The sequence below is a fragment of the Myodes glareolus genome, chromosome 3, assembly GCF_982192425.1.
Source record: "Myodes glareolus chromosome 3, mMyoGla1.1, whole genome shotgun sequence".
In the NCBI taxonomy this organism is placed as follows: Eukaryota; Metazoa; Chordata; class Mammalia; order Rodentia; family Cricetidae; genus Myodes; species Myodes glareolus.
In genome coordinates, this window is record NC_142028.1 from 62,583,656 (window position 1) to 62,608,831 (window position 25,176).

The following is a 25,176-nucleotide window of genomic DNA, read 5'->3' on the forward strand; positions in this document are numbered from 1 at the left end:
GATAGTCGTGGCCTATTCAGCTATTCAGCTTGATGGGGTGAGAAACCAATGACCTTGAAAGGGTTACATCTGCCAACTCCTATGCAAGTCCCTACAGACTCAGGTGGGCCCGTTTCCAGTGTCTCCCCTGGAGTTGTAGCTGATTTTATGAACTCATTAGGATCGTTTGGGGGAACCGGACGGTTTTGTTTTCGCCTCTTGGTCAGGAATCACTTGAATTGTTTTGGGAGAAGACATGGCGAGGAGTAGAGCGCACACACCGAGATTTCGGGAAAGAAATCTGAGTTTTCTTTACTCCGTTGTCTCCATCTCCCCCAAACCCTGTGAAAGCAGCAGGGAGATTTTCTTCATCTTGCAGCTACAGAGACTGAACCTGAGAGCGCTTAAGCGACTCACTCAAGGTTACTTCCCTCGTCCATGCAGAGGCGGGAGGTGGGATTCGCATCCAGGTTCTTCTGACTCCAAAGTGGCACGGGGGTGGGGCGAGAGGCCAGTCCGGACCGGGGGCGCCTGGAGCCTGCAGAGCCCAGCGAGGGAGCGCGCGGGAGGCCTCTCCAGCCCAGCCCCCGAGCCGGTGGTGCAGCGCCCGCCCCCGATAGCGGGCGCAGACTGGCGGCCGCCTCCGAGCCACGTGGTGCGGCGGCTCGGGGCTCCCGGGGCTTGGGGCGAGCGAAGCGGGCGGCCGGCTGGGCGGAGGAGGCGGGAGCGAGCGCTGCAGCCTGCGGCGTCGGGGCCGTGGCCTCCGCTGTCCGCGCACCACTCGCTGGGTCCCTGCGCCCAGGGCGCACGGTGGAGACGGACGCGGCGGCGCCATGGAGCCGGTGCCCTCTGCCCATGCTGAGCTGCAGTCCCCGCTCCTCGCCAACACCTCGGACGCCTACCCCAGCGCCTTCCCCAGCGCGAGCGGCAACGCGTCGGGGCCGCCGGGCGCTCGGAGCGCCTCATCCCTGGCTCTAGCCATCGCCATCACCGCGCTCTACTCTGCTGTGTGCGCCGTGGGGCTGCTGGGCAACGTGCTTGTCATGTTTGGCATCGTCAGGTGAGTCAGCCGAGGGCGCTGCGGGTTTTGTCCCAGGGTCAGTGTGGACACTACGTTTTGCAGACCCGGATCCCCAACCCCGACTCCCGGGTTCCTGCCTGTCCCACACAGAGGCCAAGTCCTTTGAAGTGAGAACAGGGCGTGTGTGTGTGTGTGTGTGTGTGTGTGTGTGTGTGTGTGTGTGTGTGTGCTTGCACTAGCCTAACTACATTACATTTAATCATCCTTGACATTCCTTTGCTTCTGCATCAGAGAAGTGGGATAGATTAGCAACACTTTGTGATCGTGCAATTTGACAGGAGGAGTGTGTGTGTGTGCGCGCGCGCGCGAGCATGTGCGTGTGTGTTTGGTTCTCAGGAAACCTCACAGGGAGTTCTACACCATGCCTTGGGTTTTCAGAGCATACAGCAGGGTCAGGATCCATGCTGTGGGGACCCTCCCTAAGTCATATCTTTTGTGGCTGCTGTGCCAGTGTGGGTTTGTTCCAAACTCATTCTGTATGAGATGGTATTTGAATTGTTTCTTGTCAAACCTCTAAAGCACCTAGGTGAGGGAGCCACCTGGGATGGCTTTGGGCACCTGTCTTTGCACCCTGTGGCCTCTAGTAGCCCCATGGTTCCTGTAGATTGGTCGTAGGTTCCCTCTTCCCTTCCCCAGAGGCCATGTGGTCAGGAACTCTGGCTGTGATTCAGGGCAAGCTATCCTCTTTGAGGCCTGGGCTACAGAACGAGTTCAAGGCCAGCTAGAGGAGATAGCAAGACCCTGAGAGATGCAGAATGTGGCTTAGTTGACAGAGAGCTTGCATAGTTTGCAGAAATTCCTGGGTTCAATCCCCAGCACACCATAAACTGAAAGTGGTGGTCCAGGGCTGCAATCCAGCCCCAGGGGCATGGAAGCAGAAGGCTCAGAAGCCAGAAGTCATCTCTTGTTACACAGAGAACTGGAAACCAGCCAAGGGTAACGGACTTGGAGTAAATGGACAGAGTACTTGCCCACCAACGTGTAACACTGAATACTGCTTAAGTTAACGAAGTAAACCATCTCCAAGTCACTGTGCCCCCAGTGATGGTAATAGTGCTTCCTCTCTCTCTCTCTCTTTCTCTCTCTCTCTCTCTCTCTCTAAGGTAAGGGTTCCTAGCAGGCTTTGCAGTATGCAAATGAAAGGTTTGGTTGTCCCCTCTGTATGCTGCCAAGGTGCCAGGGGCTGCTGGGAAGAGTCCTCAACCACACTTTTGAGACTTAGGAGCGCTAAACCCTATCCTGTTTAGAGAGGTTCCGTATGTGCTCCTTGCCTCTGTTCCCTGTCTTGCTCAGATTAGGGGTTCAGGTCTTCTACCCCCAGCCAGAAGACATTCTAGAAAGAGGATACAGTGCTGAGGTAAAGGTCACGACTGTGGGTCAGGTTGTACCCAGTTTCTACTGCCTCTTCAACGTGTCCTACTGATGTGGCTTAGGCCAAACAGCTCAACTTTTGCCTCATTTGAAAAAGTACGGTGATTACAACAGGGAGGATTAAGCGAAGCGATGCAGGGCATGGCCTAATGGCAGGCTCCTGGAGTACGCTAGGCCTTCAATGTGTGCTGGGGGCTGGGATTAGCCAGCACACCAGCGGCTTCTGCAGTGAGCAGCTGCTGGGGCCTCGTTGTCTATAGTTTCCTTGTTGGTCCCTCTCTCCTGTCCTGCAAGGGTAGACATTTAGTCAGTCATCAAGATTGTTGATGTTAATCATTGCCACTCCTGTTCGGCCTCACGTTCGCTTTGTTTTGTTTTGTTTCTGACACAGCTTTGGCTGGTCTGAAAGTCACTGTGTAGAGCCAGGCTGGCCTTGAAGTCATCTCATAGAGATGCACCTGCCTTGGTCTCCCAAGTGCTGGAATTAAAGTTGTGCACCACCACTCCTGGCCACCGGAGCTTCTGATGCCCAGACTCTGAGCCCAAGCCTCAGTTGGCCTCTAGCTCCTAACAGCCATTCTCCAGGGTCCCAAGGTTAGATCCTACCCCAGGATCAAATGCAGCTTTCTAGGGCTGTAGGATCCAGGGCAGGGAGGTGATGCCTGGACTGAGCTGCATTTGGTTTAGGGTGAAGTGCAGTGGAGCATCTTAGGCAGAGGAACAGCGAAGACAGAGAGAGGTCCGGTAGGGGGCAGGGACTTTTACTTGGGGTCTGGGTGGTCAGAAGGTCGAGAAGCTGCAGGACAAAGGCATTAAAAAGCCTCAACGGTCGTAGCCTTCTCCCTGGGGTTGTCGGAAGCGTCTGCTATGTTCTGAGCTTCAGTAGGGCCTGGGAGCCAGTGACGAATCTACCAACCTAGTGTCTGTCTTCCAGAACGTCCAAGAGGGTGCAGATGCTGGAGGAGCTCCGTGGACCCTAGGTAATAGAAGGAATTGACCTGGGAAGTAGGGATGTGGGGAGGAAGAGTGAGAACTTGAGGAGAGTCTCTGAGACAGACCAAGGTGGATGTGTCAGGGACAGACAGCGTGCTGGGGCTCTGGCTGCTAATCTGGATGTGGAATTGGAGTCTGGACAGGTTCTTGGCCCCATGCTGGGAAGTCGGGGGGATGTCTGTAGAGGGGGAGATCTGTGAAGAATGCAAGAGGATGCATTTGGTAAAGGGGCAGACTGGATGGGCAGAGAGTGAGTGTCGGGGAATTGGAGGCTGGTGCCAGGCAATGGGAGGAGCGCTGTGACCCTGGACAGGTAACCCAAACCCCCCGCTTCCCACTTCTGTGGCCTCTCTCTGAAACTCAAGCCTGCTGGACCTAACAGGAAGGCAGAACCTGGACTGATGACTTCGGATGAAACCAAACAGGAGGAGGGCAGAGTGAGCAGCAGCAAGAGCCTGCTGGCCTGGCTCAGATTCTGCCATTTCCTAGGTCTTAGGATCATTCCCTGGGGAGCCTGTGTGACTCACAGACACAGCTGAGTGAGTGGGAGGAGTCACCAAGGACACCAAAGTCTCTCCCGAGCTTCTCCTGGGCTCCAGGGATTCTCCAGCCTGCACACAGTTCTGCAGCGGGGCTTTCTATTCTCATTCATTGCCCAGGACATGGACGTGGAGGCAGCAAGTGCCTCTCCCTGCAGAGGGTTGTGGAGGAGTCACAGCTCAGCTGTTGTTCGGGGACAGGGTCTCCTGTAGACAAGGCTGGTCCCAACTTGCTTTGTAGTTGAGGATGAACGTGAACTTCTCATCTTCCTGTCTCTGCTGCACTAAGGGCTGGGGTTACAGACAAACACGCCCAGTGTAGATTCAGGTCTTTCTGAGCCCCCAAGCCATCCTTAACCACTCTGCCTGCGCTAGACTTGAGATGGCACAGGGAGCGGAGGTCAGGGTGTACCGATCTCCGCGGTCTCAGTGGGTGACACCAGAAGCCAAAAGCCCGATAGCAGGGCAGACTGACGTTTCCAAAGAGAGTGAGCTTAAACAATACATACATCATTTCTCTCTGCCTCAGGGCTCTACTCTGTGGAAGGGGAGGATGGTAGACCCTCAAAGGATGAGTATGAGGAGATCACGGGGCATGAACCTGCACCAGGTGTTTTATAATCGCCTCAGAAGCAGTTTCTGTAAATCCGACTGCGTGGTGGGGAGGGGTAAGGCTTCCCTCTCATTCACCCTGTTGACGTTTATTAAGTTTCAGAGGAGCTCAGGGTGGCTGCTACAGGAAAGGCTTATCACGTCAATATTAGAAGCTTTCATTTATAATAACGATAACTAGATAGTTGCTTCAGGACCGAAAGAGACGTTCCAGCAGAGCTTGATATTACCCACAATCCTACTGCAGAGAAAAGCTTAGTCAATTATGTGTACTTCTTTACCATCTCTGCTTCTGCACACACACACACACACACGCACACACACACACACACACACACACACAGAGACACGAATGTACAGACACATACATAAACACACAGGCACAAAGAGAGACATGAACACACACTCATACATAAACACACACACGTGCACACGCACACATGAACTCACACAGAGAGACACAAACGAATCCACAGACGCATACATAAACACACACACAAAGAGAGATACGAACACACGCGCACACACACACCCAAACACGCACGCACACACGAACTCACACAGAGAGACACAAACCCACAGACACATACATAAACACACACATGCGGGCACACACATCTGCAGGAACACACGCACACATACATAAATTCACACAGAGAGACACGGACACACAGACACATACATAAATACACACAAAGAGAGTCTCGGACATACACACATAACATAAACACACGCACACACACACGTCTATGAAAATTAGAATCACGAAGTAAAATCAGGATCCAGGTATATGGATTTTGTAAAATTGTGTGCGTGAAGGTAATAGAGGGTTTTTACTCTGTAGCCTACACTCGCCTTGAGTTTGTGATTATCTGCCCCCACCCCCAGACAGGGTTTCTTTGTGGCTTTGGAGCCTGTCCTGGAACTAGCCTCGAACTCACAGAGATCCACCTGCCTCTGCCTCCTGAGTACTGGGACTAAAGGCCTGCACCACCAAAGCCCGGTGTTTATCTGCCTCCTAAGGAGCCTGAGATACAGAATCGAAACATTGTTTCAAATTAACAAGACCAAAGGGAGAAGAGAAACAGTTTTTTAAAAGTTGCTTTGGGGCTGGAGAGATGGTTCAGAGCTTAAGAGCACTGGCTGCTCTTCCAGAGGACCTAGGTTCCATGCCCAGCGCTCACATGGCAGCTCACAACTGTCTGTGACCCCAGTTCCAAAGGATTCAATTGACCCCTCTTCTGGTCTCTGAGGGTATTTGGATGAGTATGGTACACAGATAAACTAGCTGATGCAAAAACCACTCATACACAAAAGATAATAACAAATATTTTCAAAAAGTCAATGAATTTTTTGTTGTTGTTTTGGTTTTGGTTGAGACAGGCTTTCTCTGTGTAGCCCTGAATTCACTTTATAGACCAGGCTGACCTTGAATTCACTGAGATCTTCCAGCCTCTGCTTCCTGAGTGCTAGGATTAAAGGCAATTGCCACAACCACCCAGCTGCTATTTTTATTTTTTAAGGATCTATTTATCTTATTTTATGGGTATAAGTATTTGCCTTTGTGAATGTCTATGTACTGTGTGCATTCCTGGTGTCCAAGGGTGTCAGAAGAGAATGCCAAATCTCTTGAAACTAGAATTAACAAATGGCTGTGAACCTCCATGTGTGTGCTGGGAACCGAACCTAGGTCCTCTGCAACACCAACAAGTGCTTCTAACCTCAGAACTGTCTTTCCGGTTCTGTCACTGTAATTTTCTTTCATTTTTAAAATTAGATTTATTTATTTATTTTTAATGTGTGAATGCTTTGCTTGCATGTTTGTGTGTGTGCCATATCAATGCCTGGTACACGTGGAGGCTGGGAGAGGGTATTACGTCATCTGAAACTGTAGTTACAGATGATTGAGAACCACCCAGTGGCTTCTGGAAATTGAGCCTGGGGCCTGCAGGAACAGGGGCTCTTCAGTGCTGAGTCATCTGTCCAGCATAGAGGGAGTCGGCTGTTGGGAGCTTCTTTTTAATTTTTATTTTCTTAATTTCTGGTATGTGTGTGTCTATGTATGTGTATGCATGTGCGTGTGTGTGTGTGTGCGCGCGCATGTGTGTGTGTGTGTGCGCATGTGTGTGTGTGTGTGTGTGTGTGTGTGTGTGTGTGTGTGTGCTGGTGCCCAACGAGGCTAGGAGAGGGCATCAGATCCCCCTGGAGCTGAAGCTACAGGCAGTTGTGAGCTGCTTGATGTGGAAACTGAACTTGGGTCCTCTGAAAGAGCAGCAAGAGTTCCTTAACCACTGAGCTAGCTCTCCAGCCCCTCCCTTATTTCTCCTACCGTCAGGGCAGTCTACATGGCGTTCCCATGAGTATTTTGAATGGGTGTGATTGTACACCCCTCCACTGTTTCTATATAGAACCCCCCCCCACACACACGCAATAGTCAGAGGTCTTTTAGGATGAAGTGGGTTGTTGTCCTGTGGCTGCTGCCCTCTAAGGAACTTCCTGTGGCTGAAGGGATAAAGCAGACCCCAGAAAGTCGCTGGGTGCAAGTGTGGCATCCGAGATTCACGTAGATGGAGAAATAAAGGGAAGCAAAAATTCAGGCCTTGCCCACCGCAGCTGGGATTTCAAGAATGAGTCTTCACCAGCGGTGACCCAAGGGCTCATCCCTGTTCACACACACCCTTGCCAGATGTCTGGACTTTGAGAGGCAAGGGAAAGCATGATTTCATTAGACTCAGGATCCTGGGACTTTGAAATCAAATTGGCTACCCAGAATATCTTCACAGCACCGGAAGGAGGGTAATCGCAGGGTAGAACAGAAAGCCTGGCTTAAATTAGCGAGTTACCAACATGCAGGCTGTGCGGTCCCGTTTCCAGTTGGGGGCTGTGGGGTGGGGTAGGGTGGCTGCCTGTGTTCTACTGATTTATAGCTTCCAGCGCAGCTGCAGAAATCAACGGCTTTGTCTCGGGCCTGGAAGGCTGTGTGAAGAAGCTGCTTGTCTCCCACAGCCTTCTGAGTCTCTGTGATGAGCGAGGAGAAAGAACTTCAGCCTCAAAGTTCTAGGGTGTCAGAAGTCCAACTCAGGATCTGCCAGAGGTTCGGTGGTTAAGTGCCCTTGCTGAGCAGGCTGTGGTGGCTCATGCCTTTAATCCCGACACTCAGGAGGCAGAGGCAGGTGGATCTCTGAGTTTGAGGCAGCCTGGTCTACAGAGAGAGTTTCGGGATAGTCCGGGATACACAGAGAAACCCTGTCTTGAGAAACAAAAAACAACAACAAGAAACCTCCCCCCAAACAAGCAAAAAACAGAAAGTAACAATAACAGTCGGGCAGTGGTGGCTCACGCCTTTAATCTCAGCACTCAGAGGCAGGGACAGGTGGATCTCTCTGAGTTCGAGGCCAGCCTGGTCTACAGAGCAAGTTTCAGGACAGGCTCCAAAGCTACAGAAAAACCCTGTCTCAAAAAACAAAACAAAACAACAATAACAACAACACCAAAATTCTTACTGGTTTTCCAGAGGACACTTTTGTTCTTAGCACCAAACCTGACAGCTCACAGCACCCTGTAACTCCAGCCCCAGGGAGTCTGAATGTTCTTTTGACCTCTGCAGGCTCCTATATACATGTGTGAACACACACATACACAGATTCATACACACCAATAATATTTTATTATTTTTTAAGGATTTTATTGTTTTTATTTATGTGTTTGAATATTTGCCCTGCGTGTGTCTGCACCACCTGCGTGGCTGGTGCCTTCAGAGCTCAGAGGAGCGTCAGATCTTTGGAAACCGGAAGCACAGATGATTGTGAGCCATTGTGTGGGTACTGGGAATCAAACCCAAGCCCTCTGGAAGAGCAACCAGTGCCTTTTTTGTTTTTGTTTTTTTGAGACAGGGTTTCTCTATAGCTTTGGAGCCTGTCCTGGAACTCACTCTGTAGACCAGGCTGGCCTCAGATTTAGAGATCCACCTGCCTCTGCCTCCTGAGCACTGGGATTAAAAGCATGCACCATCACCACCCAGCTTGCAGCCAGTGCTGTCTCTCCAGCCCCACACCTCATTTTTAAAGATCTTAAAAACAGCAACAAAAAACTCAGCTGGACTCACACCTTTGCTCCAGTATTTGGGAGGCAGAGGCAGGTGGATCTCTGAGTTCCATGCCAGTCAGAACTACAGAATGAGACCCTGCCCCACAACAGAACCCCAAACAACTGCAGCAAAGGAAGGGTATGTCTCCTTTCTCGGTAAAAGCAACTCTGTCACCAAACGCAAAGCTTTGAAAAATGGAGGACTGTGGTGGAACACTTTATTAACTTAAGAAATTTAAGACTATGTTTATTTAGAGGTTGGAGAGATGTCTCAGTGACTAGGACTGCTTACTGCTCTAGTGGAGGACTCAATAGAGTTCCCAGCACCCACATGGGGATTCACAACTTCTGTAAGTTCAGTTCCAAGGGATCTGACTCCCCCTTTAGGTCTCCCCAGGCTGCTGCACACACATGGTGCACATAAATTCACACAGGCACAACACATACATACACATAAATTCAAAACTTTTTAAAAGTATATTTTTGTTTTTTATTTTTTGCATGGGGGATAGCATGCATTAACAAAAGGAAGAAGAAGAAAGTAAGTAAAGGGAAGCAGTTCTTGAGATGGAGAGATGACTCAGCAGTTCAGAGCACTGGCTGCTCTTCCAGAGGACCTGGGTTCAATTCCCAGCACCTACATGGTGGCACACAATTGTTTGTAATTCTAGTTTCAGGAGATTGGATGCCTTCTTTGGCTTCCACGGGCACCAGGTATGCACGTGGTGCACAGACATACATGCAGCCAAAACACCCATATACAAAGAACAAAAATTAATAATTGTGTTAAAATTTTAACAAGATTAAAAACATAAAAGAAGTGGGTTCAGCCTGGTGGTATTGGCGTACACCTTCAATTCCAGCACTCGGGAGACAGAGGCAGGTGGATCTTTTTGTGTTCGAGGTCAACCTGGTTTACAGAGCTAGTTCTAGGACAGCCGGGCTGTTACACAGAGAAACCCTATCTCAAAAAACAAAACAAAAACAACAACAACAACAACAACAAAAAAAAAAGTGAGCTCTTTTTAAGATTTTTTTGAGACAGAGTCTCACTTAGGTCACACTGTCCTCTGACGCCCTATGTAATGGGATGGACCTAAAGCTCCCAAGTGAAAGTCCTGGATCACAGCTATGTACAACACAGCCAGTTTAAGTAGTGCTGGGAATGTATAGGGCAGACCTGGGGGCTGTCGACTGTCACCCAGACAGGTAGAATTTCCCTGGGGCAGTGCCAGCAGCTGGAGAGGCAGTTCTGTTCTTCAGAGGCAGATGGATGGGTTCAGATCCAAGTCTTTGTGTTCAGCTAGCTGAGCCTGTTTTCTCATCTGTGAATGGGGTACGACAAGACAGTGTCTTCATTTCCAGCAGGTGGGATTTTCCCATCAGCAGCTTTTCCTGAGTTTGAAGCCCACCTCAGTGGGCAGTGACAGAAACACCGTCCTTGTCCTCCAGGGAGCTACTGTTCTAGTAGAGAAAGATAGACAATGAATCAGCCAGCAAAAGACCAGACACAGGGCTAGGGACGTAGTTTAGTTGGAAGAATGCTTGCCTAGTGTCCCGGGAGGCCCTGGGTTCAAATCCCAGGTTGTCATCAGTCATGAGTGGTGGTATACAGTTATGGTCTCAGCCCTAGGGAAATAGAGGTTCGGAAGGTCAGGCCGTGGGGGCTACGCAAACACCATCCAATGTAGTGACATTTTGTTTGTGATCTAACAAAGCTTGCCTGAAGATCAGCGAGCAGAGCTAAGCCACTAGTTAGCCATAGAAGCCAGCTCTCAGGAGATAGAGGCAGATGGATCTCTGTGAATTCAAGGCCACCCTGGGCTACACATGAGATTGAACCAGTTTCTAAGAGAAACAGAGCTCACACCTTTGACCCCAGCCCTTGGGATCACATGCCTTTAATCCCAGCACTAGGGAAGTGGAGACAGGAGTAATATGGACAGAGAGAGAGGAATATAAGGCAGAAGGAGACAGGAGCTCAGTGCAGAGAGAGGCAGTCTGAGGATTCATAGAGACAGATGCAGCCTGAAGTTACGCAGAGACAGCAGCAGTCTGAGGATTCGTAGAGATAGGATCGCCCCTCTGGTCTGAGCATTGGTAGAGGTAAGAACTCTCTAGTGGTTGGCTGCTCTGCTTCTCTGATCTCTCAGCACTAACTCCTATATCTGACTCTGGGGTTTTATTATGAAGAACAATTAGAATTCATGCTACAAATCCACAGACAATGAACCAAGGAAGCTAAAAACAGGCATGGGAGATGCTGCGCTGGGGATGCAGCAGGTGAGCAGAGGCCCGTGGCTGGGAGGGAATGTGTCCCGGCAGAAGGGGTGACGATGATGCTTGTGTGACCTCAGCACCGGGCCTGACCCCTACGGGAAGACTTGATTCTATGATGCTGGTGGGCTGGCTGCCCAGCACTTTGGACCCAGGGACAAAGATTAAGAGAGAAGCTGCAGCTCCAGGCCAAGCCAGATGACCCTGCAGGACCTGTGGGGAAACATCTGCTTCCCATGGTTACAAATGCTTATCTTGCCAGAGTCCTGTGACTGGTGATTTTCCATTGCTCTCTGGGGGGATCAAGCAGAGCCACTTAGATGAGCAGGTAGCTATGAGGCACCCCTCCTACTTCCTTAGACCTGGTCACCCCGGGTCACCCAGGGCAGCCTAGCAAAGCCCAGCATGTTGGCAAATGCATCCCAACTATGCTTTCCCGCTCAGATCCTGGCCTAGAGAACCCAAGACACCAACTCTCCCTTAATCTTCCCAACACTCCCATTTAGCAGGAACAATTTTATACATCCATTTCACAGGCGAGGAAGCTAAGGCTCACAGATCAGAGACATTTGCCCCAGGATACCCTGCCAGTGTCTGATGGCAGAGCCCCCTTATTCTCGACATTCCGTCGTGATGGCTTTTATAACCTTGACCCCCACAACACAGCCCGTGTCCTTTTTTGTATGAGGGGTGAGGAGACCCTAATTCACTGACCCTGAACTTAGCCCGAGTCCTTATTAGTTCTGCTTCTATCATTGAAAAAGAACCCGTGGGCTACTGTTCTGAGGGGCTTCAGTGGTTGTGGGGTGCAGGTAGCTAAGTCTGGTAGAACAGTTGCCAGGTTGGAAACCCTCCGGCAAAGCTGCTGCATTCCCCAGGAGACTGATTCTTCTAGGGGAAGGAAGGTCTCAGTGTTGTTCTTAAAAAAAAAAAAAGTATTTAATTCAAATTTTATGGGGGGCACCTTCCCCAACATGAGTCAGAGGACAGCTTTGTGGAGTCAGTTCTTCCACCTTTACCTGGGTTCCAAGAGTTGAACTCAGGCTGTCGGGCTTGTGTTGTAGGGAGGCAGGCATTGTTACCCTCCGAGCTGTCTCAGAGGCCCTCAGCGTTGTTCTGAAGACCTTGTACCCGGTTGGATGAGGGATTCCGGTGATCAAGGTTAAGTTTCCCTCCCTCAACTCAGCTGATGATAAAGTCCTTGCCAGCCATACCTGAGAACCGGATACTGCAGTGTAGCTGAGCTGGGGCACAAAACAAAAGGTTAGATGGTGCTGTGTGGCCTTGGGCAAGTTCCTTTACTTCTCTGAGCCTCAGTCTCCCAGCCGAGTCTCCCAGCCGCCTAGTTCAGGGGCAGTGCTCACTACCATTGATTTTTGTCAAGATTAAATGCAATGACGTCATTCAGGTGCTTCCTGGTTGTCACCACTTAGAAGAGGGCGATGGAGTGACGGTGATGAAGAACTTTCTAGTCTTCTCAGATGATGCCTGAGCAGAGCTGCATTTAAGAACACTGTCCTCCTTTTAAAAGAGGTTCAGAATTTATAGCCAGGTGGTGGTGGCACATGTCTTTAATCCAAGGACTTGGGAGGTAGAGGCAGGTAGCTCTCTGTGAGTTCAAGGCCAGTCTGGTCTACAGAGTGAATTCCAGGATAGCCAGGGCTGTTACACAGAGAAACCCTGTCTCAACACCCTCACCCCCCAAAAGATGTTCAGAATTTGTGGTTTAGCATGGTGGGTGCCAGGAGAAGACAGCCTTTCGGGGCCCTTCAAAAAGTCTTTTCCCAGTTGGCTGGTGGTGGTGCATGCCTTTAATCCCAGCAGTTGGGAGGCAGAGGCAGATGGATCTCTGTGAGTTCAATGCTGACCTGGTCTACAGAGCAAGTACCAGGACAGGCTTCAAAGCTACACAAAGAAACCTTGTCTTGAGGAGGGGAAAAAGAAAGTCCCACCTGGTACTTGTCCCTAAGATCAGGCAAATACTGCAACTTGGAAGAGGACTCCTAGTTGCCCATGACTCCCAGGAAGCCCACTGAGCAGAGAAACCTTGGGTGAAGGCTTTATGGCATATATATGGCAAATCTCCATACACTTGGCTTTCTGGAAACTGGGATTAAAGGCATGCACCGCCACACCTGACTGGCCTCCCACTCTTCCGGGACTATAAGTGGGCGCCATGTGCCCTCCAGGATTCATTTGGACACTCCCTATGCCCCATCTTACCCTTTCCACCTCGTAAAGCCCCCTCCACCTCCCACCAGACACCGTATTTGTTCGTTTCCACCGTCTAAATACCTCACTCACGATGGGAATTTTCAGCAGGTGGAGTCTTGGGAGACACCTTCAAACAGTAGCAGAGACAGAGACAAAAATTTGTGCTTCTCAGGTTGGGGAGATGGTTCAGCGCCCACACAAAGGCTGGTTGTGACAGCATGTTCTGTAACCCCAGTGCTGGACAGAGGCAGAGACAGGCAGACCTAGCTGGCCAGTGAACTCCAAGTTCATTGAGACACCCTGTCCCCCCCAAATAAGGTAGAAAGCAACAGAGGAAGAGCCTGGAAGTTGACCTCTAACCTTTGCATAAGAGTCTTCACACACAGATGGTTAGTAAGCAAGATTTTATAGTGGTATCCGCATTCTTTGTTTCTCTCTCTCTGGCTCCTCCTCCCACTATGCCCCCTCCTCCCTTTCTGACTCCTCCTTCTTTTCTGACTCCTTTTGGCCCATCCTCCCTTTCTGGCTCCCCCCTTTTCTGGCTCCTCCTTCCTTTCTGACTCCTCCCTTTCTGGCTCCCCCTCCCTTTCTGGCTCCTCCTCCCTTTCTGACTCCTCCCTTTATGGCTCCTCCTCCCCATATGGTCCCGCCTCCCTTTCTAACTCCTCCTCCTTTTCTGGCTACTCCTTCCTCTTACTGGCTTCTCCTCCCTCTGGCTTCTCCTACCCTTCTGGCTTCTCTTCCCTTTCTGGCTACTCCTTCTCACTGTTTTCTCCTCCCTTTAACTTCTCCTCCCTTTCTCTCTGGCTTCCTATAGAGAGCAGAAACTGCTTCCTCCATTCCTGTTCCTAGCTAGGTCCCTGACCCTAAGAAGCCATCATTAAATATTTCTTAACTCTCTAACTGACACTTGGTTCCCTCTGTAGCAGCTGAGCTCTGCAATAGAAGCCCACAGCCTCCAGATAAAGGGAAGTAAGCCATGCTGGACTAGCAGGCTGCTGTCCTCCAGGGCGGCCTGTGTTCTCACTCAGTCACTCTTCCTTCTGGGGAGTTTTCTCTGATAGTTGGCAACTATGACCACTGTCACCCATCAAAGCAGGGACCACAGACTGTTCCTTCCTCCTCCTCTCCATCCTTTCTTCTGTATGCTGGATATCTAACCCTGGGTCTCATAAACGTGCTAGGCAGTTGTCCATTGAAGCACACCTGAGCCTCCACGCGCTGTCGCAAACACCCAAGTACTAGTCTGTCTGTCTCTCTGTCCCTATGAGCCAGGAGAAGGGTGGGGGAGTTGGCACATGCGGTTTGTAGGAAGGTCGTGCCCTGTTTTTGGAAACCCAGGCACAGATTACCACACTGAAGGTCTCTCTCTCTCTCTCTCTCTCCACACACACACACACACACACACACACAAACACACACCAGCCTGATATCATAGTACTGGCCTCAGGACCCAGTCATCCTGTTTGTTGAGATGCATCTCTCACTGGAACCTGGAAGTTGGGGCCCATAACCATGGCCTAGGGAACCTGGCTGCCCGGCCAGCAAGTCCCAGCAAATCTTGTCTGCACTACCCTGTCTCGGAAAAGCAAAACAACAACAGCAACAACTGTCTGTCTCGCCTCCTCAGCACCGCCATGTCTGGTTTGTTCTCATGGCTCCTGGGGATTGAACTCAGGTCCTCATGCTTCAAAGAAAGCTCCTTACCAACTGAGCCGTCTCCCCAGCCCCAGAATCTGCTCCCTTGACGCTCCCATGGTGTCTGGATCCAGTCCACCCTCTTATGTCCAAATCTGTGAAGTCCCCCAAAAGCCAACAAGGAGACCGAGTCCCATATGTAAAAGCAAAGAGCCTTTATTTTATGCAAGTTTGTAAACTCGGTGTCTCCACATGTTCAACATATTGGAGTAAACGGAGAGCCCCGAGCTCAGTTAGAGTTGGTTTTTTTTTTTTATAGTAGTTAAGGTGAGGGTGAGGGGTTTCTGAGGTTCAGGACCCTTGACTGGATGACATTTGTCTAGGGGTGTCCTGGTGAGTGTGTGCTGGCAGGTGATCCTCTCTACAATGGTTGGAACATTAGGCATTTCCATTGGATGGCCTGTTCTTGGGTGGTGCTCAGGTAATCTCAGTTTGTGGTCCTTCCTGCAACCAGGTATTGCTTCAGGGTAAACTACTGAGACTCAGGCCTCTATTAAATTTATTGATGGCCGAGTCCTACTCTGGCAGGTGATCATGGTTGGAAGTAAAGAACTTCCTTTGGGTGATCTGTTCATATTTGGCTTACCACGGCTGGCTCCTACACACCCCACAGCACAAATCCAACCTTCCTTACACAGAATCAAGGATCAGAATGGAGAACTCTTTGAGTGTGCTCTGGGTCTCCAATGGAAGCTGGGCCTTTGGCCTAGTTATTGCTAAGTATAGCCTGGCTGGTCTCCCCACTCATGTTCAACTCAGGGGCCCTTTATTTCCACGTCCCAGCCATAATCTTCTCCTGTGATGAGCTCGCCGGGCTTCATTATAATTAACCACTTTCCTTCCCCCAGCTCTGCCAAAACTGAGACGGCTAATTAATTTCTGGCCAAGTGCCATCCCTCTTAAATGGTGGGTAGGGACACAGCTTGCAGCCCTTGCTGCCCAGCCAGGCTTGTTTTGTCCTTTGGGAGAGCAATCACCCTTTGTCTGCAAATAGAGGAAGCTCCAGCTGGACCCCTGGCTGCTGGCGGTTGCAATGTTGACTTCTTTATTTCCCCACAATGCACCCAGCCTCTGGGGTCTCTTCAGTAACAGAGCCTCAGAGCCTTCACTGTAAAAGAGGGGTTTGACTCCACCCCAGGGAGGCGGTTAGGGGTAGTGATTAGGAAGGTGAAATTTTGATCCCCAGGGACTAGAAACCTAATTCAAGGCCTGCTAGCTTTACCTCTCTGCCCCTTGGCCTTCTCCATGGGATAATGAGTGAGTTCCAGGACAGGCTCCAAAGCTACAAAGAAACCCTATCTTGAAAAACCAAACCAAACCAAACCAAACTAAACCAAACCAAAACCAAAACAAACACAAAACCCCTCATCTCAAAACTAAAATCAAAGCAAGAAGCTGTTATGCTCACATCATGAATCCCCGGAGACCACCAGGAGTCCGAGTTCATATGCAAAAGCAGAGCCTTTATTGCAAGCCCGAGCTCGGGGTGGATCGGGGAGAGTATTGAGCTCAGCTGTGGGTTTTTAAGGAGTAATGGATGGGGTGTGTGGGAATTCCGGATTCAGATGGAGGTTGAACTCCTGATTGGGCAGGAGCGGGATAGCAGAAGTCTTGTCAAACAGGGATTGGTACGGGCCTTGCTGCGAGGAAATTGGCAACCTCTACACAAGTTAGGTGAGCTATTGCTAATGCTCTGGAGCATCTAGTACCTGTTTGTCTCAATTCTGATTGGTCCGCTGCAGGGTACAGTCTGTGTTTTGTCCTGGTTGTTTTAAGGGTGAGGCCCAGTCCCAGTGTTGTTGGTCTGCAACCTGTCATGGCTGAAATGATGCTAAGTTAGGCCTCCTCAAAGCCTCCAGAGTGTCTTCTTTTAGGTTAGAGGCCCAAACTCAAGGCATGGTCCGGCTCTGTGAAGAATCCTTCCGTGACTGGGCTGGTTGCTGCCAGTACTCACCACCATCCCTTGCTTGTAACTGTCACCCGGTTTCCCCTCCATCCTCACAAGGGCTTGCTCCTTGTTTTCTCATGTTCATCTCTGCATGTGTCCTCTCTTTGGCTTATAAGAAGAAGGATGGGGAATGGCTCAGTTAGTGAAGGAGCTTGCTGCTAAACCCAGTGATGTAGGGCCAATCCTTAGGCCCAGTTGGCGGAAGGAGAGAACTCAATTTTGAAAGCTGTCCTCTGACTTCAACATGTGTGATGTGGTATGCATGTTCCTCCCCAAATAAATAAATAAACATTAAAAAAATAAAGGCTCAAAAAATAGCTTAGTGGTAGAGACTGAGTATGGTCAAGATCCTGGGTGTTTTGGAATCTACAGCTTGGAGCCCCATTCCAGACCCCGCCCTCAGCATCCCAAGCAGCCCCTCCCCTTTCCTGGCCTCTTCTGGTACCAGGTACACAAATGGTACACAGATATACATGCAGGCAAAACATTCATACATTAAAAAGAAGAAAGAAGAGGAGTACAGGACAGAGAGCTAGTAGACTCCTAAAAATGACTTTTATTTATCTAATATTCATTCTCTGGCCCTGTGCAGAAAAACGTTGGTGGCCTCTGAACTGTAACCCACAAAGAATTGTACTGCTTTGTATATGAACACAGAAAGATGGCCACAGCATATTGCTCAGAGGGTTGTAACAGTCTTGGAGCATGCTCCCTTTCCTGGAACATGGTGTTTGCATGTTGGCATAGTATCAGCAATAAGGATCTCTGCAGTATTAACACTGCTTTTCATACCTTCCTTTGGATATGATTCTGTGTGTGAATATTCTCCAGTAAACAGCGGTTATATCTGAGAGCTGGAAAAGCATCTAAGAGGAATATTCACTGTAAATACTTCAGTGACCCACAGCGGGTTTGGTTGGGGGCGGGGCTTCTTACAGGCTGAAGCCTCTACATCCTGAGGTCCCTCAAGGTCGACTGGATAGTTTATGTTGCAGTTGATTTTTGGTCTCGTGCCCCTGTTTTGGAGAAAAACAACATCATTACCACCTCCATTTAGTTAAAATCAAATTAGCTGCCTTGGATAGATGAGTGAAGATTTCTCTCGCCACCTGCAGGGCTGACTCACTTTAGACGCAGGGCAGAGAGAGTCATCCTTCAGGGAACCTGGGTAGGTCTGAGATGAGGCGGGAGAAGGGCTGAAGAAGGAAGAGACTTTGATTTGATCCTTTAGTCTGTGGCTTCTTACTTCTGAAGATTAAGGTACCATGATAGCTTCCCATTGGTACCCATCAGTGAATACTGTGTGTCAACTCTACCTGTCTTTACCCAGACTGCTGGGGTCAACAGGGAGAAGGTCACAGTACCAGCCTGATGTGGAAGACAGACATCTTTATATATACTCATTCCACAGATCTGGCCTGCGCGCCTGCTCTGTAGGCGAGAGGCTCTTAGTGAAGTGAGACAAATGTGGTCCCTGCTCTTGGGATCTTATATTTAATCGACATGGAGCATGTGAGGGACTTGCACAGCCCCCACTGAGTGCTCAGGGGAGGAGAAGCTAAATCCTGAGTCCAGAGGAAACACCAGTCTTGAGGTAGACCAGTAGGCTCTCAGCACACCTCTTCTTCCTGACTGTGACCTCGGCAGGTTCATTACCCCGCTTGATAAATTGAGGTCTGTAATTGCTATCTCCCCCACAGAGTGCTGTGGAGATTAAGTGATGTAAATGGCTTGTCTGCATGCCCAGCACACAGTAAATGTCGAATAGATGTTTAGTATCTACTGAAGCAAACCAAGGCAGAGGCACTCCCACTGCCCAGACACCTCAGACACAGATGAGTGTTTTGTTCTTAGTGCACCTTTTCCTCCTTGCCCCCCGGAGCCATCACTGTGCCTGTGACTTTATTAATAAGTCTGGTCATACCTAAGCAGCTAACTGTGAGCAGGTTGTCTCTGATTATCCAGAGGGGCCTAGAACGTGTGAACGCCACCTGAGTCTGGACCCACGACCGGAGCAGGGAAAACCCTGACAAAGTGAGCAACAGGGGAAAACTAGGGAGCTGTTGGGCAGGGGCTTTGAGCTAGTGCTCTGGGACCGTCTAGGTCCGAGTCTGATTCTCTCACTGTCCCTGTCCTAAGTCACACATCTTGGAGATCTGCACAGCTCATCATGTAGAAAGAGAATGCTTGTCTGTCTGTCTTTCTTTTTTTTTTTTCTTTTGGACAGGATTTACCTCTGTGGCCCAGGTTGGCCTTGAACTCTTGACAATCCTCCTGCTTCAGTCTCCCAAGTGCTGGAATTACAGGCATGTACTCCCAACCCAGTAAGAGGGTATTAACCCAAGATTGCAGTGAGGCAGGACAGAGATCAGGCATTTGCTGCTTTTAGCATAGCACCTGGCTCGTGAAAGAAAGAAAAGACACTTCGAGAATTTTATATTATTTATTTATTCATTTATTATTTATTTATTTTGAGGCAGGGTCTTGCTATGTTGCCTTGGCTGGCCTGGAGTTTACTTTGTAGATCAGACCGATTTCAAACTCATTGAGATCTATCTGCTTCTCCCTTTCAAGTGCTAGGATTAATAGCATGCACTACTGTGGCCCCACCACTCCAAGAATATTGCTTCAAGAAAGCACCAGTCAATGGTGGTGCACATCTTTAATCCCAGCACTCAGGAGGCAGAGGTAGGTGGATCTCTGTGAGTTCGAGGTCAGCCTTGTCTACAGTATGAGTTCCAGGACAGTCAAGGCTACACAAAGAAACCAAAACAAAAGAGAGAAAGAGACAGAAGAACGCAAATAACCCACTAAGTGGTCAAACCAGTTCCAAGAATGCCATGTACTAGGAGGGGAAGTTTCAACCATCTCGGGGCTCCCAGGGTCAGGCTCTTGGCACTCTGACCAGCTACCCCGAATTTGCCTGGGGAGGAAATCCTTCTCTCGATTCAGTGTGCGTGAGGGCAGGTTTTGAGTTGAGGAAATCCAGTTCCCCAGACTCCATGGACCATTATGAAGTCCCTGTGGCTCTGGTTGTATGGATGAGCAGAGCGGTCCCCTCATAGAGCACACCCAGTCTCCATCAGGAAAAGAAAAATGAATAGAAGTGGTACCCATCCTCCCAAGTTAGGAATAGAAGTGATACCTGTTATCCCGAATTATGAAAAGATGTGGTACCCATCCTCCTGAGTTAGGCTGGTTTGACAGAAAAATGAATGATTTCCGGGCTCAGGAGAGAAGGTGTTCAGGCCCTAGGTGTTCTAAGAAGAGGAAGAATGCCAAGATGGCTGTTCCAGAGCAAGTGCCCAGGCAGCTACATAATTCAAGATGAGCTAATGGGGATTTTTGACTTGGGGGAAAAAGATTTCCTAAAAGCATCGGAGAGTCGATAGTGGTTCAGACAGAGCTTTCTCTGGGTCTGGTCCAATGGGTGGTATTTTTTCCCCAGTGCTGAGGATAAACCCAGGACTCTGTGCGTGCTAAGTAGGTGTTTTAGCCACATCCCAGCGCTACAATGAAAGATGCTCACCATCATCACTCTTCTATGGCAGACTCAGTGGCTTGAAACAATGTGGCCAGGGAGCTGGTTCAGTAATTAAGAGCCAGAGGACCCAAGTCCAGTTCCCAACTGCCTATAACTCCAACTTTGGGGATCTGATACCCTCTTCTGGCCTCCTCATGAAGCATATATACACCTACACATAATTTAAATCTTTTTAAAAAAAACCCAAGTGGGGCCAGGTGGTGGTGCATGCCATTAATCCCAGCACTCAGGAAGCAGAGGCAGGTGGATCACTGTGAGTTCGAGGTCAGCCTGATCTACAGAGCAAGTTTTAGGACAGGTTCCAAAGCTACACAGAGAAACCCTGTCTGGGAGAAAAAAGCAAAACAAACAAAAAAGAAACCAAAGTGTATAGACAGACAGACTTCAGTTTATAATAGGGAACAGAAGGGGTGGTGTGGTAAAGTGGTTAGCGGTGCTGGGACTAGACTGGCAGAGTCAAATGCCCTCTTGATATGCTAACCAGACACACAATTGGGAAAAGTCACTTCATCTCTGTGCTTTAGTTTTTCTTCTCTGGAAGAGGTCAATACGCATTTTAGAAGATTCTAAGTGATTGACAGAGATGTAACTCTGAACAGAGTAAGGAGTGGGATTGACGGGGTAGGAGGTTGGTTGTCAACAGAGGTAATAAGATCCTTACTGCCCCCCTCCATCCCACCTATACACCTTGTACACCTTGTACAGAGGGAGGGTGATTATCCCCTCCCTCTACAGGACAGCAGGGTTTTTGCCCTGGAGGCCTTCTGGACCCAGGGTCAGCACACTCAGGGCCAGAATGAAATGCCAAATGGAACTGGGAGGAGCCCACAAGCCCCTTCCCCAGCTCTGTAACCACAAGTCCCCAACACAGGTGGGAGAGGAGAGAACTTTAGGCACTAATTTCCCTTCCTTTTCTTTCTTTCTCTCTTTCTTTCTTTCTTTCTTTCTTTCTTTCTTTCTTTCTTTCTTTCTTTCTTTCTTTCTTTATTTCTCTGAGGCAGGGTCTCATGTAGCAGGCTGGCTTCGTACTCACTATACAGCAGAGCATGACCTTGAACTCCTGATCTTTCTGCCTCTACCTCCCAAGTCCCAGTGTCATTGTCACGTGCTTCTATGCCCAGCTCTATAGACTAGACTGATGCTTACATGTCCTGGGTGTGAAGGTCCCTTCGAACCAGTCCCCACAGGGCTAGTGTTCAGGATCCTCACGTGAATCCTCATGCACACAGCTGCCAGCTTGTTATTCAGGCTTCTGCTCAATGACCGGATTTTAGTCACAGCTCACCAGACAGTTGAAGGGACTCTCCAGGATAAAAGAGAGGCCAAAGCAGACAGGCCAGCTACAGCGGTGAAGCAGGCTGACCATGCAGAGCGGAAGAAAGCATAAACCAGAAATGACCAGTGTCCCCGGAGAGTTAAGAGCTGTCACCATAGCCGTGACATGAGAAGCCATAACTGTTAGGAGAGAAGGAAGCATCGGGAAGACAAACCACCAGAGTCTGAAGTTTTAACAAGCAAACAGAATGTTCGAGAGAGAACGAGACGGTCATTCTCTGGAGGGTATATCAAAAAAGACCTTCTAAGAAAGTTAGGAGACCAGGGTCGGGAGGTGGCTGAGTGCTCAACAGTGTTTGCTGGATAAGGTGGAGGAGCCGAGTTCGCGTCTCTGGCGCTCATGTCAAAGCACGGTGCCGTGGCAGGTGTACTTAGGCGGGAGGGAGGCGGAGGCGGGCAGGTTCCAGGGGCTTTCTGGACAGCCGCTTGGTGGGAAACCCTGTCTCCAAAAATAAGGTGGAGGTTGATAGAGGGGAACCCCCGAGGCCAACCTGTGGTCTCCACACAGACATGCATGTGTGAGCACCCCTTGCTCTCACAAATATCAGGAAGGAAAGAAGAAAATAAGTCCGAAGATCAATGCATGAGGCCTGTTTTATACAACGGGATATGAGTCTGCAGACTGCAAATGAAAACGAGTCCCCCCCAAAGCACCGCATCACCAACTGGAAGACTACTAGGCTTAAAGGGAACATTCTAGGAATTTTAGGGTAAGGGGGTCAGAGCACATCAGGAACCAGAATGGTTCCAGTACTTCCAGATGCTGCAAGGCAGGCGACGAGCGGCCTATGTACTCAAAGTTCTGATGGGAAATTATTTCCACCCACGATCATATTTATATTCAAAGCAATTAGAAATCAATATAAAGACGATCTCAGAGAAAGTGATAAAAACTTTGCCACCTATAAACCTTTTCTCAGAAAGTGGCTACAGGATGTGCTCCACCAAAATGAAGATATGAACCCAATGCAGGGAGACTTTGGATCCAGGAAACAAGGATAGCTAGCTGATCTGAGATCGCATCCAGCCTCAGGTGCAAACGGGAGAAGGAAGGGTCCAGAAGGGAGCTCACAGGAAAACAAAGCAATACATAAATGTCATGGCTAAATAGAGACGCGTTTTACAGGTCTGATGAAGTTTAGCAAGATGCACATAGAAAAAAACCAAAGGAGCATTTGAAACCTGGAACAGAAGTGCACGCCTGCCACCTCAGCACCCAGGAAGTGGAGGCAGGAGGATCAGGAGTTCAAGGTCATCCTCAGTTATATCGAGGTCCAGGCCAGTCTGGACCAAAATGGGCTTTCAAAAATTCAAACTAATAAAGCCAATGATGAAAAAGAGGCCGCTGACTTTAGGGGGAAAATCTGCACAAGGATGCAAATGTGCATGTGATATGCTCTTTGATACAGAAGCGGACAGTTGGGTGTAAATGCACACGTGATGTGCTCTTTGATACAGAAGCGGACAGTTGGGTGTAAGTGTACACATGATGTGCTCTTTGATACAGAAGCAGAAAGTTGGCTGTAAGAAGAATGTCAGTCCTGGGCTACTGAGACTGCCCAGCAGGTAAGGTGCTTGCCACCAAGCCTGACGGCCTCCACGCTGGTGAAATTAGCATGCACGTGTGGGCACACCTAGTCTCAGCAGCTGGGTGAGAAGGTCGTCTGAGCCTACAAATTAGAGACCAGCCTGGGCAACTTAGTGAGACTTTTTCTATATAAATATTAAAACATATGGTAATTACATACACACACATAATGAAAAAAACAAACCCTGGATGTTTTTCTAAAATGCCTCTCTGGTTCTCCGGGCATAGAGAAGACTGAGCCCCCTGCAGGTGGGGGAGTCGCAACTTCTGGCTTCAGGAAGGACTTGGGCTAAAGTGACAGGGTTTGAAAAGTGGAGGAACCCAGGATTGTGTCATAGAATGCGAGGTCTGTGTAAAGCTGGGCAGGCTGCGAGGTGAGACACGAACCTTTGGTGAGTACAGCCACTGAGATTCTGGGGTTGTCATTGTCTTGCAAAGTCCAAGACGTATTGTCTAAAACTGACGAATGAGAACATCATCTAAGCATCTTCTTTTACATTTTTTTATTTTTATATTTTCTTTATGTGTTTGAGCGTCTTGCCTGCATGTATGTCTTTGTGCCATATGTATGCAGTACCCACAGAGGCCAGAAGAGAGCGTCAGATCCCCTTGAAATTGTAGTTCCAGACAGTTGTGAGCCACCACGTGGGTGCTGGGAACTGAACCTCTTGAAGAGTAGTCAGTTCTGTACTGCTGAGCCATCTCCCTAGCCCCAGAATATTAAAAACATCTCTTTGTGTATGGGTGGGGGACATATGTGCCATGGTGTGCCTGCAAAAGTCGGTTTTTACCTTCTACCTTTCAGGGGTGATACCCCGAGCCCTGGTATAAGACATGATACTTATCTGAGGGAGCCTGCTGCTTCCAGGGAACAGATGGTCCAAATCCTCTAACTCGGGGAGCCTAGAGAGGCCAGAGTCCTGGGAGTAAAGAGAATTCCGTCAGGGAGAACACGAGACAGTGGCGTGTGCTAGAAAGACAGAAGCAGCCCAAGAGAAGGTGATGGAGTGGGCCCCTCAGAAGAGGCCGTCTGAAAAGAGACGTGAGTTAAGTGGAGTGGCAAGCAATGCACTTGACTGATGAGGACGGCAGTAAGTCCAGAAGTCCTGAGGGGCGCTGGGCTTGACATGTCTGAGGAATAGCAGAAAGATCAGCATGACCCAGCACATTCGTCAAATAGATTTGGAGAGCCTGGACCCCAGAGGTAAGGCTGGAGCTCACTTATGGAACATAGAGGGTGCTTTGGGGGAGATCCTGGGGGTTGAGAGCAGAAATGGGGTACGATTTGTTTTCTGGCTGGAACAGGAGCCTAAGGAGGCCATCAGGGCAGGGTGTGGCTATGGAGGACCAGAGAGAGGGAGGCCCTTCAGCCCCGCGTGGACCAGCCCAGCAGCCTCGGCTCTCATTCACCAGCAGCCCAGCCCCCTCTTGAGATGGAAGGATCCATCACAAATCAAAATAGCAGGCAAAGAACAGCCTGGAATTGTTCTGTGTAAGAGCAGAGAAATTAGACGAGTCAGCTGTGGGCTCGAGACCGCCTCCCACACAGCTGTGATCCACAGCCTGATGAAGATACTTCCGAGACTCGCAATTCTCCGAATGAAAAGTTTCTCAGCTTCAGACCCAGAGCAAAGAGTAGTTATTTTGGGACAGACGCTGGTCTTGGAGGACAATGAGGGGAGCCTTTTTAAAAAAAAAAAAAAAAAAAAAAAACTTTAAAAAACTATCTGCTACATCATGGATAAGTTTTAACAGAGGAAAGTTTGGTTAGCTCTTCAGAAACACCAAGTACCAAGCAGGGCCTGGTGAGTGCATGCACGCCTTTAATCCCAGCATTTGGGAGGAAAAGGAAGGTGGAGCTCTGTGAGTTCGAGGCCAGCATGGTCTATAGAGTGAGTTCCAGGACAGACA

The 25,176-nt window shown here is 49.4% G+C and overlaps 1 protein-coding gene across 1 annotated transcript in view; it reads left to right on the plus strand.

The window, feature by feature from the left end:
• The first annotated feature begins 244 nt into the window (after positions 1-244).
• Oprd1 (opioid receptor delta 1) overlaps positions 245-25,176 on the plus strand; it is a 39,037-nt gene continuing 14,105 nt past the window's right edge. Inside the window, exon 1 of the mRNA XM_048434178.3 lies at positions 245-1,039. Coding sequence (XP_048290135.3) covers positions 813-1,039 — 227 coding nt within the window. The 5' untranslated portion in view covers positions 245-812. The remainder of the gene's footprint in view (positions 1,040-25,176) is intronic.